The sequence below is a fragment of the Somniosus microcephalus genome, chromosome 7 (genome assembly GCF_052327205.1).
Source record: "Somniosus microcephalus isolate GS21.2 chromosome 7, FLI_Smic_1.0, whole genome shotgun sequence".
Classification (NCBI taxonomy): domain Eukaryota; kingdom Metazoa; phylum Chordata; class Chondrichthyes; order Squaliformes; family Somniosidae; genus Somniosus; species Somniosus microcephalus.
The window spans coordinates 47,424,963-47,439,870 of record NC_140993.1 but is presented as its reverse complement, the minus strand read 5'-3'; the positions used below and the strand labels follow the sequence as shown (position 1 = coordinate 47,439,870).

At 43.8% G+C, this 14,908-nt stretch overlaps 1 protein-coding gene across 1 annotated transcript in view; it reads right to left on the bottom strand.

The window, feature by feature from the left end:
• Positions 1-14,908, bottom strand: part of col22a1 (collagen, type XXII, alpha 1) — a 407,180-nt gene that overhangs the window by 261,322 nt on the left and 130,950 nt on the right. Inside the window, exons 6-10 of the mRNA XM_085992460.1 lie at positions 13,467-13,590; positions 10,359-10,634; positions 8,595-8,675; positions 4,393-4,509; positions 932-976 (exon numbers count right to left, since the gene is read on the bottom strand). Coding sequence (XP_085848586.1) covers positions 932-976; positions 4,393-4,509; positions 8,595-8,675; positions 10,359-10,634; positions 13,467-13,590 — 643 coding nt within the window. The remainder of the gene's footprint in view (positions 1-931; positions 977-4,392; positions 4,510-8,594; positions 8,676-10,358; positions 10,635-13,466; positions 13,591-14,908) is intronic.

Below are 14,908 nucleotides of genomic sequence, written 5' to 3'. Positions count from 1 at the left end.
CTGTCCAAATCATACTGGAGTTTCTCGGCATCCTCCTCACAGCACACATGCCCACCCAGCTTTGTGTCGTCTGCAAATTTGGAGATATTACATCTAGTTCCCTCGTCCAGATCATTAATATATATTGTGAATAGCTGGGGTCCAAGGACCGATCCCTACGGTACCCCACCAGTCACTGCCTGCCACTCGGAAAAAGAGCCGTTTATTCCAACTCTTTGCTTTCTGTCTGCCAACCAGTTCTCTATCCAAGTCAATACCTTGCCCCCAATCCCATGTGCCTTAACTTTACACGCTAATCTCTTATGCGGGACCTTATCAAAAGCCTTTTGAAAGTCCAAATACACCACATCCACTGGTTCTCCCTTATCTATTTTACCAGTTACATCCTCAAAAAATTCCAGTAGATTAGTAGACCATTTCATATATGTATTGACTCAGTAACTAAATTTGTTTGTTGTTCTATTAACAGAAAAAATAAAGGAGTGAATTTATATAAAGGATTACAATGCAATATTGTTTACTTTTGGCAACCAGTGCCCGTGTTCCCTGACCACAAACCTCAGAAAATGACTTCTCACTGCAACAGTATAACATTTTCATTTCACACACAGAAATCCTTGTGGTCCCTCTGGGTCAGATTTTCAACGAGTGCTACTAAATATTTAGTTGTTGACAGTTTTGATTATGGACTAGGTTGTGACTGGCCAAACTCATTTCACTTGGGATTCTTACAAGTGACAGAAGGAACATAAGCCTGGACTTTAGAGATGAAAGGATAGTTGCCTATCCCATGTAAAAGAACCTTGAACAGGATACTTTGGGGGAGAAATTCTCTTCATATATTAATGCATTATTATTATCTAGCAAAAGCCAAGCACAGCTTTTAAAATGATTGCAAGCCACCTTCTTGGCCCTCTCCACCCAAACTAACCTTTGGGCCACTGGGTCCTTGAAAACCAGGTAGGCCGTGATCACCCTGTGGAAATTGCAATAGAAAAATCAGAACAGCCGCTGTTTAAATAAAAAAGTATTTGAACCACATCACATAGAGACATCAGCAGCCACTTAGGTTGCAACAAGACAATTGCCAGAAAAATAGGAATAAGTGCATTCTGTCTAGAAAGAGTTGACAAGCTAATCGGCCCAAATGTGTTCAGAATCCAAGTTTTCTGGAATATTTGTTTGGATGTAAAAGTTATCCTATTAGTTTCTAGAAAATCATAAGAGGTTCTTGTTGAAGTATATAAAATAATAGTTAAATAATTTAAGTGCTGAATATTATTTTATTATAAGTCAGCATAATAGGACAGGAGATAATAAGTATAAATTTATGAAAAATAAATTTAGAACAGAAAGAACTTCTTCATGCAAAGGATGATAAATATCTGAAATAATCTGCCAGGCAGGGTAGTGGGAATACAGACTTTAAGGTATTCACAACAGAGTTGGATGTTACTTCTGGTGAATTTGGGTTTTGGAAAGACGAGCTTCACTTTTTCTCATCCTTGACATTTCTTATCTTCTTAAAAATCAGGCCAATACCTGGGTAAGGGTGCAATATTTATTCATTCAGATTCTAGAAATTTCCATTTCTAGAAATGAAGAAATGTGGTGTTCTGGTTTTGTGCATCATTGTGTGTGTGTGTGTGAAAGTATATGAGTGTGAGGGTTTATGACCGTATGTGCGTAAGTGAATATGAGTTTTGTGTGTGTCAATGTACAAGTATTCCTGTGTTAGAGTGAGCGTGTCTAAGTAATTATCTGTATATGCTGAACTAAGCATTAGGGTACGTGTCAGGGACTCATAGCTTTCATGAAAGAACTTAATTTTATTGTGGACACATATTTGTATTATACCATATATTGTATCTGCTGTATGTATGAATTTTGAAATAATAGTACACGGTCATGGTGACTTTTCACAGAAATAATGTGTATTATAAATTGAATTAAAAAAACAACTTGCCTTTATATACAGGAAACTTTGGTTTAACCGGAGGTTGTATGTCTGGAAACCTCGATCTACCGGCAGAAATCAGGAGCCGTTTTGTGAGATTTTTTTTCTTCTCGTGGCTTTGTTTTCAACAGTCGGGCTCTGGAAAGTCTCTCTGAAGCTGTTGCTAAGCTACAGAGACGCTTCCAAGGTACGGGCCCCGACTGTTTACAAGCTGTTGCTAAGCAACAGTGTTTGTTGTCAGATACGGAGATCAAAACCTCCGTATGCTTCAACATTAACTGTCCGGCAGTTTTGATAGATCGGCAACAGCTCGGTCCCGTCCATAACAAGGTTTCCTGTAGCATCTTTTATAACCTCAGGATATCCCATAATGCTTCACAGCCTGTTAAGTACTTTTGAAATGCAGTCACTGTTGTAATGCAGCCGGTTTGCACACCCCAAGGGCCCACAAACAGAAATTTGATAATGGCCAGATAATTTGTTTTGGTGATTTTGATTGAGGGATCATTATTGGCCAGGACACCAAGGAGAAATCCCCTGTTCTTCTCCAAATTAGTGTCATGGGGTCTTTTATGTCTACCTCAGAGAGCAGACAGGGCCTCAGTTTAACATCTCATCAGAAAGACAGCACCTCCAACAGTGCAGCACTCCCTCAGTACTACACTGAAGTGTTAGCTTAGATTTTATGCTCACGTCTCTGGAGTGGGATTTGAACCCACAACCTTCTAATTTCAAGTCAAGAGTGCTACCACTGTGCCACAGCTAATACTGTTTATAGTGATTATGCTATTTATACTGATGGTTTTGAAAGGGATCATTTATGGGGATCAATTATCTTGTCAAATAAGTTCTCATTAAATAAAGCAAGTAGGAATCTGTCCTCTTGCAGATACATCTATTATGATGATTTTTATATGCCCAGTCAATCTATTTTGCTTCAGTCTGGTTTGGTTTGAATTTTCCACATCCTGAAAAACATTCCTGAAATTGTATATTTGAACCCTGTAGACACCTCCAGTTGAGAGGCCGGCTAACTAAGCCTTATGGTCAACGTGACAAAGCTATCATTTTTAAATGGCAAAACAAAAAAAGGTTCCAATAATATAAGCTTTCTTTTACTACTTTCTAACCAACTAGCCAGAGATAGAATTTATTTTAAAATGTGGGACTTAAAGAAAATATTCCCGTCTCCAAGCACCAACAATTTCTAATATCAGGTTTCTGTCACTAGTCTTTAGCCATTGCCTCCAGACAGTACAAAAAAAAAACAAGTCTGGTAGATATTACCCACTTGAAGTAAACATTACCATTAGAGAGCCTTTAATAACTAGATGTTGCTATCATTAGGCTACTAAACAACAAGGTGGAAAACAAGAGATCTGCGTCTTTTTTTTAAGTTCGTAACTCTTGGTGAACCTTACACTTTTTAATGTGAAGAATGAGAAAAAAATGAATCTCTATAATGTCAATGTCTGTGTATCTGTATGATTGTATACATATGTTGAACTAAGCATTAGGGTACATGTCAGGGATTCAGAATTTTCATTAAAGAACTTAACTTTAATGTGGACATACTTTTGTAATATACCATATATTGCATCTCCTATATGTATGAATTTTTGAAATAATAGTACACAGTCATGGTGACTTTTCACAGAAATTATATTGATGGGTTTGTATTTTAAATTGAATTTTTAAAAAAGACTTGTACTATATCGATGCAAGTTCTTTCTTTCTTTTTCTTTTCTTTTATATCTCACACCAACCAGCATTCCATTCTTACATTTTGGTCAGTTTTGTGAATCCACACCACAAAAAGCAGCTTGACTGAAACTGGCTTAAACTCATTTAACACAGGCGGCAGAGAAAGCGAGAGGAAACTTCAATTGCATTCGTCAGGCCTGGATTTAACCCCAGGTCTCAGATCTGACAGGGAACTGCACTAACCCAATGCATGTTCAATTCCCCAGACAGCGATGCTTTTTAAATTTGTGGTTTTCTCATAGAGACTCAGGCCGGAATTTTCTTTACCTGGGCGGGTCCGGTGTGGGCGGCCGCCATGACAGGTCGCGAGCCCGTTGCTGGCTCCATCCTGCTCCTCAGAACGACTTTACGTTAATGGGGCCCATTAAGCCCACCCTGCGCGTTACCCGGCATAATTGAAAGGTGTGGGTCTGGTGATGTCATTGATGTCGCGTTTTCAGTTGGGATATTTAAAGGAGCCATGGCCACATTGCATTTGAAGGTTCATCTAGGCGTGCGCAGGCAGTGTACTTCACTATTCCATTGCTGCACACACCACCAGAGATGGCTGCACCCAGGTTCTCCGATGATTCCCTCCATATGCTTGTGAAAAAAGTGGGAACGGGTTGAGAAGCGGTTTTGGACATGGTAAATAGTGGCAATTCTCCAATTCAGTCAATTACTTCTAGTACCTTCTCTCCCTTATGACAGGAACAGTTGACGGTCTTCGTACTGTCAGCCTCAGCAGGTGCTCGCGGTGTTGTTGAGATCTCAATATGAGGATGTTGGGTGGCAAGTGTAATCTGACACTGGAACAAATGAGAAAGAACTGGCTGTTAGAAATGGAGATTGAGTGGATAAGAAGTGTAAGAACAGTGGCCTAGAAATTCACTTTGGGCCCGCCAGCTGGCGTGCGCCCAAAAGTTAGCGCTGAGCGCGGAGCCAGTTGCGCGCGTCAGATATTCAGTTTTTGCGCCCCAAGTCGGAACCGGGCGCTATTCCAGGGTGTGCCCGCCCCCGCTTGGGGCGCTGAAACTGAATTTCAGCGCTCTAGGCGCCGCTGCGCCACCCGCTGCGGAGCGGCAGGCTGCGGTACTGCAGGCCTCCTCCTTCTCTTAAGGGGGAGGTGCCTGCAACGGGGAGATCGCCGCTGGATAGTGCCGGCAAATGAGCCCGGCACCACGGAGAAGTGCCGGGTTCGCGGAAAGCAGCCGGCAATGCCGCGGGGGGGGGGGGGGGGGTGGTGGAGGAGGCCGGGGAAGGAGGTGCGGGCAGGCGGCCGCCGAAAAAGCGGCCGGCCGCACCTCCACCTTAAAGCGCCCCACTAAGGCTACAGTACGGCCCCGTTTTCTGATCGCTGTTTGCGGCCGCTGCGGAAGAGGCGGCCGCAACTAAATATGGCGGTCGGGCCGGTATCGGGGCGGAACCGGGGCACTGCGCACACCGATGACATCATTGGTGCCGGCGCAGCGCTAACGGCTACCGCCGCCATTACCGCTGCGCTGAATATCAGCGCAAACTCCTCTATTGGCGCAGAAGCCCTCTTTGGGCGGTAACTGGCCGCAAAGCTGGCAGCGCCTTACTGAATTTCTAGGCCAGTTAGCTTCAAATGTATCTCAGTGTAAGCCACGTACAAACAACAGTACTGAAATGAATAACTCATAAGAGAATATCTCTCTTAAAGGAACTCCCTACATTCTCACCCACCATTCTAACCCACCACTCTAAGGAGGTGAAATTCGGTCCGTTTGTGCCTCCCGTTAGCGCCCCCTTTAAGGGAGGGAAGGAGCCTTTGAACGCGGCAGCGCTGCACGGGCCAGTGTGCAGCGTTGCTGAAGTCTCTGTCCCGCCTGCTGCCGATTACGCTCCAAGAAGGAAGTGCAGCACTTGATTTAACGCTCCACTTCCTTCCTGGAGCGCAAATGGTGAATTTTTCAAAAGTTTGAAATCGTTAGCGCCTGGCTCTAACTTTCCAAACATTTAAAACTTAGCGCCCCAAACGGGGCAATAGTGAATTTCTCCCCCTATGACTTAGTGGGCAAACATAGGGAAGACCAAAGCCATTGCCTTTGGCCCCCATCACAAACTCTGTACCCTCGCCTCAGATTCCATCCTCCTCCTCTGCCACTGTCTCAGGTTAAAGCCAACTTTTTGCAACCTCGGCGTCCTATTTGACCTCAAGCTCAGCTTACGACCACATATCTCTCTAACATAAAGACTGCTTATGTCCACCTCTGTAACATCTCCCATATCTGCCCCATCTGCTACTGAAACTCTGATTCATGTCTTTGTCACCCCCAGACTCCAATACTCCAATGCTCTTCTCGTCGTCCTCCACCCTATATAAACTTCAGCTCATCCAAATCTAACCTGCACAAAGTCCTGCTCACCTATCTCTCCTCTGCTTGCTGACCTACATTGGTTTCTGGTTCACCAACGCCTCGAATATAAAATTCTCACCTTGTGTTCAAATCCCTTTGTCGCCTCACTCCTCCCTATCTCTGTAACCTCCTCCAGCCCAACAATCCTCCGAGAACTCTGGCCTCTTGTGAACCCCCAACTCCCTTCGCCCCACCATTGGCGGCCGTGTCTTCAGCCATCTAGGCCCTATGCTCTGTAATTTTCTCCCCAAAACTTTCCTGCCTCTCCACCTCGCTCTCTCATCCTTTAATACCCTCCTTAAAACCCAGCTCTTCACCAAGCTTTTAGTCACTCCTTCTAATATCTCCTTCTTTGGCTCAGTGTCAAGTTTTGTCTGATTATGCTTCTGTCAAGCACCTTAGGATGTTTCCTACATTAAAACTGCTATATCAATGCAAGCTGTCGTTATTGTAAATGAATTACTCATTGTAGTGCTGAGCCATACAGGTCTGTAAGGTCTCAGATTCAATTCCTGATTTGCATTGTGTTAGCTGATTTCAGCTACGTTGTCACTAGGGATGCCACTCTGCCTCAGTAGTTGCTAGTTGCCAAGGTCATCTCATTGATGTCCAGTGACCTTTGCTGGAAAGTGCCTGCGTGGATGTTAGGGAAAGATGGGATTGGGTAGGGTTGTAATGGTGCACCATAGTTTAAAAGCCCATTAATCCTCATTGTCCAGGCTTGGACATGGTATTGGAGATCTGCTGGCATCTGTGGCTCTGTACCCCACTATGCCACTAGCTTCAGTAGAGGAAGAAAGAAAATTGAGGAAAATAAACTATAAAAAATCCCAATAAACTCAAACCCTTGGTGGTGTAGTGTCATGCAGCAATAAGATGTGTTGAAAATGCACTTTTCCACACAATGGGGTCAATTCTGACTTTAGGCTATAGTGAATCAGCAGCCAGTTTTACATCTCTCCTGATTACAATTCCAACAATGTAAATGAAAATCGGGATAGATGTAAAACGGGATGCCGATTTGCTATTGTCACTCCTATGCTACCGCAAAGTGTGATAGAAGTTTGGAACTCTCTTCCGCAAATGGCAATTGATGCTAGGTCAATTGTTAATTTTAAATCTGAGATTGATAGATATTTGTTAACCAAAGGTATTAAGGGATATGGGGCAAAGGTGGGCATATGGAGTTAGGTCACAGATCAGCCATGATCACAGTGAATGGCAGAACAGGCTCGAGGGGCTCAATGGCCTACTCCTGTTCCTATGTTCCTATGCATTGTCCGTTTTGCACTTTTGCCCAAAGTCAAAATAATCCCCATTGATTTTGCATTCAGTCTGTGGGAGGCGGTGGAGGACCCAAATTGACCATTCTTCATGTGTGAGTTTAGCAACTAATAGTAGGATTTTAAACCATTTAAGGATAGCCTGATCCTTTTGTTGCCCTGTTGTGCTGTTTTAAAGCAGTTTCTGGATAGCAAATAGGATTGGGAATCCCTCCTTAAATGGACAAAGCCAGAGTTGATTGTAACCCCCTCACTGCTGTCCTGTCTGAAATCAGCATACTTGGTAGGTATCAGGAACTGAACCGAGCACCTTCCTGCTTTGCATGCCTAATTGAATTGCTTTTAATCTCTCCCCTCTCTTTCCCACTTGTCTTTCCACGCCACAAGAACACAAGAAAGGTTAAGGATGAGAAAAGGTATCATCCATAGACAGTGATTCCTAAAGTACCTTAACTCCCCCATCTTAGCATTTAAGTTCAGCCATGATCTTATTGAATGGCGGAGCAGGCTCGAGGGGCCGAATGGCCTGCTCCTGCTCCTATTTCTTATGTTCTTAACCCCATTCTGCACCATGCATCTTACCTGTAAATAGATTTGAATACTAGTTTTGCCCTGAATGATGTCATCTAACAGTGTGGTGTAATTCACCTTTTTGGAAAGGCAGGAGTGCATAATGGGTAACATCTACGCTCCCCCTCCCCCAGAGCAAAATATTTCAATGACAGCGTAATTAATCTGTTATTCCCAGTCATGGTGTAGTTTTAGATCATAGAGGCGATTTGCCTATTCAAACTACATTTTGCTGCGAACACAAATAAAGAGAGTTGGAACTGAGTGTGAATTGTAATTATATCAAATATCATATTTGTTCAACAACAACCACTTGCATTTATATATCTTTATAATGTAGAAAAGCACTTCGCACAGGGTCTATCAGACAAAAATGGACACCAAGCCAAAGAAGAAGATATTTGGAAGGGAAGTGCGTTTTACAAAGGATCTTAAAACAGCGGAGGGAGGTGGAGAGCTGGTGAGGTTTAGGGAAGGAATTCCAGAGTGTCTCGCAACTAGGCCTAGACGACTGAAAGGACAGCTGCTAAAGATGGGGCATTGCAGGTAATCATTTCATTAAAAAGGTACTTGCTGAATGTGTACCAAAAAACATCAATCAGCTCTGAAGCTTTTAGCTGCCCCTTTGTTTTCTCTTTGAACGTTTTGCTTCTTACTCACCGGGTTGCTGGGAAGATCACAGCAGCTCTCCAGCTCCGCATCCTTGGCGTCGCAGTAAATGACGATCCGCTGAAGGTCAAACTGGAGTAAAATAAAGAAGCACAACAGATTTTTTTTTTAGAAAATGATGAATGAACATTGTAAATTTATTTTGAACCCATTTTTTTTTTCTACCTTCCTCTCCTTTAGGTTCTACGTCAGCTTTCCACTACCTGCTGTGGGTTCGGGCCTCACAACCCAGCTCCATCCACTTCTCGTCAAAGGGGAGTGAACTTTTCCTTTATCAACTAACAAGAGAATGCCTATTTTACTCTGAATTATTGACCCACTAATGAAATAGATTCTCAGAAACTGCACACGTCAAAGCCACTTTTCCCGCAAGTTCCTTTGTGGGTTGTTAATTATTCAGAAAAACAAGTACTTTCCCATTATTTTCATTTAAAAATGACTTTTACCACTATTGCTTGCACTTGGGCATTTTCCAGGGGGATGGAAAAGGAAGGAGGGGCAAACCCTTGCTGAACACCCGCCGCCCCAGCCCAACTGATGTTAACTGTAGTATCTTTACTGGCAGCTGAAATCTTCTAATTCAGTTCAAGCCAGGGATTAAACCTGGGGTTCTTAGTCGGCTTTACGGTTGTGTTTGTGCAAGTGTTAACATGGTGCTTATACCATCGGTTCCAAATGTGAGAATCTCGTTCAGCTGGCAGCAACCCCAAAGAAAACATGACGGATCTGCTAAGGCCGTGAAGACCTAGTAAATTTTCTTCCTGATTTGAAAAATGTATTGTACGCATTTATCCTTACTCCTCCATCACTCTGACCTACTGATTGCTCCCATAGGTGACCTTACCATAGTCCCAGCAGCACAGAAACCATTCTATTCCGTGGTCCCTCTCCAGAAATGTCAGAGTTTGTAGCACTTTTGTCTCTGGGTCAGAAGGTTGTCGGTTCAAACCCCACTGTAGAAACCGATCACATAACCTAAGCTTGCACATCATGGCAGTGTCGCATCTTTAGAGATGGGTGCATGCACCTAACGAGGCCGGTGGCAGGACCACAGAAAATTACTCCCGCGGCCTCATTTGGATATTACCAGGGAGCTGCGGGAAGCCAGTCGCGGCCTCAGAGGCAACTTGTCGCTCGTAGGGGGAAGTGAGATCGGCTGGCTGGGCTGCAGGCTGAAGGCATCAAGCAAACTGGGAGAGATGAGGAAATCAGGAGGCAGGGGTGGGGTGGGGATGGGGCGAGGGAGTGGCGGATGACAGTGAGCTAGAGTTTTAATGCGGAGCCCGGCAAAACATTCTTGCTCCTCCGGGCTCCACATTTACCTTTTTAGTAGCAGCCTCCAACTGTCGTTTAAGGACCACTGGTCTGGCTGCTGTGCGCCCGCGAAAATTGACCTCTGCAGGTGCGGTGCTGCATTTAGTCACAATCCATTATGGCAAAAGGGCCTGAAACAGGCATTAGGACCCCGATTTGCATAGGTAATGGACCTAACGCCTATATCAGGCAGGTGCCCTGGACTACCATAGAGTGCCCTAACCAATATGGCACGTGGTGCATTTCCGGCACAGACTGAGCGGGCGCACGGCATAGTGGACACTTCAGCGCCTGCTTTGTGGCTGAAAAATGGGCACTCTGCAATCGAATTTCTAAGCCATTGTCTGAAATCATTGAAATAAAATAATTTTTGGGCTAAACTCAGGATCCATTTTATTTTCATTCATTCTTATCTAAGATCACAAATGGGACACTACTCACATCGATTGGGATACTGTCATACAGGCGCTTGCCAATGACTGTTTTCCCTTGGATGTTGATGTTCTCCCGTTCTTCCATTGGCAGCGTTTCAATCAGTTTGCAGTCGATGTAGAGGGAGACACTCTCCGACTGAATGCTTAGTGCCATCTTGTGCCAATTGCGGTCAAATAAGCCGCTGACTTCTCGGTTTCTGAAAACAGTCCTCACGGCATCCTTCCTCAGTCCGACTGCGTTGTATTCCACAGCTTTGTTCTCACCATCTAATCGAATGGAAACCTGAATAATGCAAAGAAAGTCATCACTGGGCACTCCAACCTTAAAGAAGCCTCGCTGCTTAAACTGGTATCGGCCACTGACACAGTGATTCTATCACCAATGATCTGGCACAATATCAACATCTCACATATGATCAAGCAGCCCTGCTCAGTCTGACTCTAGGGGGTCGATTTTTAGTGTGCCGTGAGGCGGGCTTTTAGGCGTGCGGGGGGCTAAAATCCCGAATTCGGGGGTCCCGACACCATCCCGCCCAAAACCCGCCTCCATGTAAGTTTCAAAGGAGGTGGGTACCCGCCCCGCACTGGGACCCGCCGACCCGAGGCGGGAAGGGATTAGTGCCAATTAACTGCCTGTTAACAGGTAGTTAACAGGCAGTTTTTAGCCTAATCCCTATTTTGAAGGTTGTTGTGTGGGATTCCCGATGGCTCCAAACCACGCCAAGTTAGAGGAGGCGGGCCGTCAGGTTGAAGGACTTGAAGGGGTCGAGATGTTGGTGTTCAGGTGAGTGATGGGTGCATGAGTGCAAAGGTAAGTGTGTTTGGTGTGTCTAAAGTGTGTAAAGAAGTTTAAATTACCTGTACTTACCTTTACAGCCTTTCTTCCTCTAGGTTTCGGGAGTCCATCATTCAGCCGGCACAGAAAGCAGAATGGCCGCGAGCAGTCAAAAGTGGCTTTCAGTGCCGGTGAGATGTCTAACTGAGTCTGCGTAGAAGGACTCCGTTTAGAAGTAAGACTGTCAGTGTTTGACAGCTTCAAACAGCTGTGAAACACTGATATTTCATCTGTCAACACGTCTTGACAGATGACATTTCAGTCTGTGACGTCACCTGTTGCCGGGTGGCCCTTAATTGGCCTGCTGAGCCCGCTGGGCGGGCTCAACAAGGTCAATCAAGTCAAAATCGCGTGGATTGCCCGCATCTCGATGGAGGCGGGACTACAACCCGAAAGTTGTAGTCCCGCCTCCTTCCCGGCTTCTGGAGGAAAATCCAGCCCTAGGTCCTTACAGCATGAATTTATCCCATCTTCTAGGCACCAGCTGATGCAGTGACAAACTCAACAACCTACTCATTTAATCTGGAAACAGCTGATGGTTACTGAACTGACCAGACTTAAAGGATCGAGTCTGCAATTCTTGCTGTTTTTAAATTTCACGTTTTATTCTGCCCTTTTCTATGTTCCTTTCCTGAAGGCCTTCACTCATGCTGGGGCATGGTTTCACAGACAGTGACCGCCACCTTTATATTTGAGTTTAGGCATGTGTGTTGGCTAACTATTTAACCATGGAGATCATCAGCCACGCCTGATTCTGCCACATTTTACTTCAATGGAAAGTAAAATCAGGTGGGGTGTAAAATGGGTGGCCGATCCCACCAGTTTCTAGCCGGGTGGATTAGGTTAATACCCGAATAAGCCAGTTCATAAAATGTGTTTTGACTATAAGGGATAGTTGTAAAGAAGGAAAGGCAGGATTTGTAGGTTTCATCCCATCACTAACAGAGGTGAATAGTACAACAGAGCTTTCATCCTCACGGCATGGGTGCAGCAGTCCTACCCTCTTTTTAACTGTTCTTTTACTTTTTATCTGGTTATAAAAGCCCTTACTATGTTCTTTAACATTATCTGCTAACCTTTTATATATTCATTTTTGGACTTTCTAATGTCCTTCTTCACTTCCTAACTACACTTTTTACATGAGTATCTTTAGTATTTTTAGCTCTAACTTTATCATATGCTTCCTTGTAAATGTCAACTTAGTTTTAATCCCTTTATTGATCCACAGAACTGTATCCTTTGATCCTTTCTCCTTCTAGGACTGTATTTTGTATTTTGTATTTTATTCATCTCATGTTTTAAGATTTTCCATTGCTCACCTATTAACCTGCTTGCTAACTCTTCTTCCCAGTTCATTTGGGCTAGATCCCTTCTTATCAATGCTGAATGTTGCCTTTTGCCAGTCCAGCACTATTATCTTTGTCTATTCATTATCCTTTTCTATTCTTTTATTGAGGTTGATGTTGTGGTCACTATTTCCCAATTGTTCTCTGTCTCATTTCCCAGAACTAAAGCAATGCTTCTGCTATTGTTGGATTCGAAACATGCTGATCCAGGAAGCAGTCTGGGATGCATTTTAAAAAAAACATTCTCCACTTTGATGACATGCATTACCTTTATTCCAGTCTATCTTGGGATGGTCAAAATCTTTAATATCGTTGCCCTGCTATTCTTGCATATCTCTATGATCTGTATGCAAATCTCTCGATCTGATTTCCACTGTTTGGTGGCCTGTAATTCAAATCGGGAATTGTACCATTTCCTTCCTATTTCTTAGCTCTAGTCAGATGTATTCGATCTTGATTTAATCCCTAGGACATCCTTACTTTTCAGAGCAGTGATAGAATCCTTCAGTAGCACTGCCACCTCAGTCCCTTTTTCACCCTCTTGATCTCTCCTGAAAATATTTCAACCAGGAGTCTTATGTTCCCAGACCTATCCAATCCGAAGCCAAGTCTTCATTATAACTATTACACTGTATCCCTCCACAGTTGTTAATGCTTCCACAAACACACCAGAAAATGCACATCAATGCACAACTTAGAGGAAGTGCACACAATGCTTATATTGTGAAGCAATTTTAACCAGTTTGTAAAAAGTAACAGTTTGTGCTATGGAGCCTTATCCTATATAGCTATTGGAGAGACCTATTTTTAATCTGTGCATGATGCTATCTATTCCATGATTTCGAAGTAAATGGTTGTGTTCTAACCCTTCACGCTTATCCAGTTTTCCTGGACAAATCACATTTGAATGAAGAGCAAACACGTGACAATATACCTGTGGAATCCCGTATTTGTCGATAATTTGCCAGATGTACCAGTCTTCTCTTCTTGAAGCTTTTCGGAATTTGAATGTAGCAACAAAAGCATATTCATCAGGCAGGCCTTGAGGAAACACATCTCTGAAAGAAAACAAAGCATCCTTAAATGTTTAGCAGGTTTAAGCGGCTAGTAGCTGAGCCATACAGATCAAGAAGATCCCAAGTTCTGCCCCCAGTCTATGCTGAGTTAGTTGATTCAGGCAGGGTGGTAGTCAGAGGTGCTGAACTAGCCAACAACTCCCATATATTTCTAGGCTTTTGTTTTCAGCAAACACACAAGTAGACTACACCGCCGAAATGTACTGAAAGTGAGTAGTTGTATATCGGATGACTCAGAGCTGAGCAGCAACACATTGTGGGGTTTAGGAGACAACCTGGAGAACCGGGATAGCCTTAGTGCCCTTACGTTAGGGCAGGAAAATTGCCATGTGCATCCTGCTCCTGATTGCTGACCATTTTCCCCTGCTGAAAGTGCGCCAATGTGGATGTTGGCTGGAGACAAGCTTGGGGTCAGCTGTGACGGTCCCTGTGATCAAGCATCCTACCAACACACAGTGTCAAGGCTCAACCATCATGGTCATCTAGGCAAGGTACTGGAGGGAAACTGGCCCACATGGAACTATACCCTATTAAGGAGACAATTTCTTCAGGAGAGGAGGTGAAGGAGAGAAATTAACAAAATAAAATAAATCAAATTTGAAATAATTATGGTGAGTAGTTGGTGGTTCACTCTCATCTTTGTAACTTTTTCAATCTAACCTTGCTCAACATAAGCTTGAGGAACAGCACCTCATCTTTCGATTACGCACTTTACAGCCTTGTGGACTCAATACCGAGTTCAACAATTTCAGATCATAATCTCTGCCCCCATTTTTTCAGGTGGCAGCTGTTGATGATTCTGCCATTCCCATTTACACCTCCTCTAGACCCATCTTTTGTTTATTTACTTCTCCCATTACCATCTCCTTTTGCCTTGTACAATCATACCTTTTTTTCATTTAATCCCTCCTGCCTTCCACCCTATCACAGACCTTCCCTTGTGTTCTTTCCTTCCCTCCCTGCTTTCCCTGCCTCTGCACTTGCCTAAAATCTGTTATAGCTCTCACTTTTTCCAGTTCAGATGAAAGGTCATCGACCTGAAACGTTAACTCTGTTTCTCTCTCCACAGATGCTGCCTGACCTGCTGAGTGTTTTTAGCATTTTCTGGTTTTATTTCAGATTTCCAACATCCACAGTATTTTGCTTTTGTAATAATCCAGAGAATAATCCAGTCAGGAGTGTGATGGAATACTCTCCACTTGCCTGGATGAGTGCAGCTCCAACAACACTCAAGAAGCTCGACACCATTCAGGATAAAGCAGCCCGCTTGATTGGCACTCCATCCACCACCTTCAACACG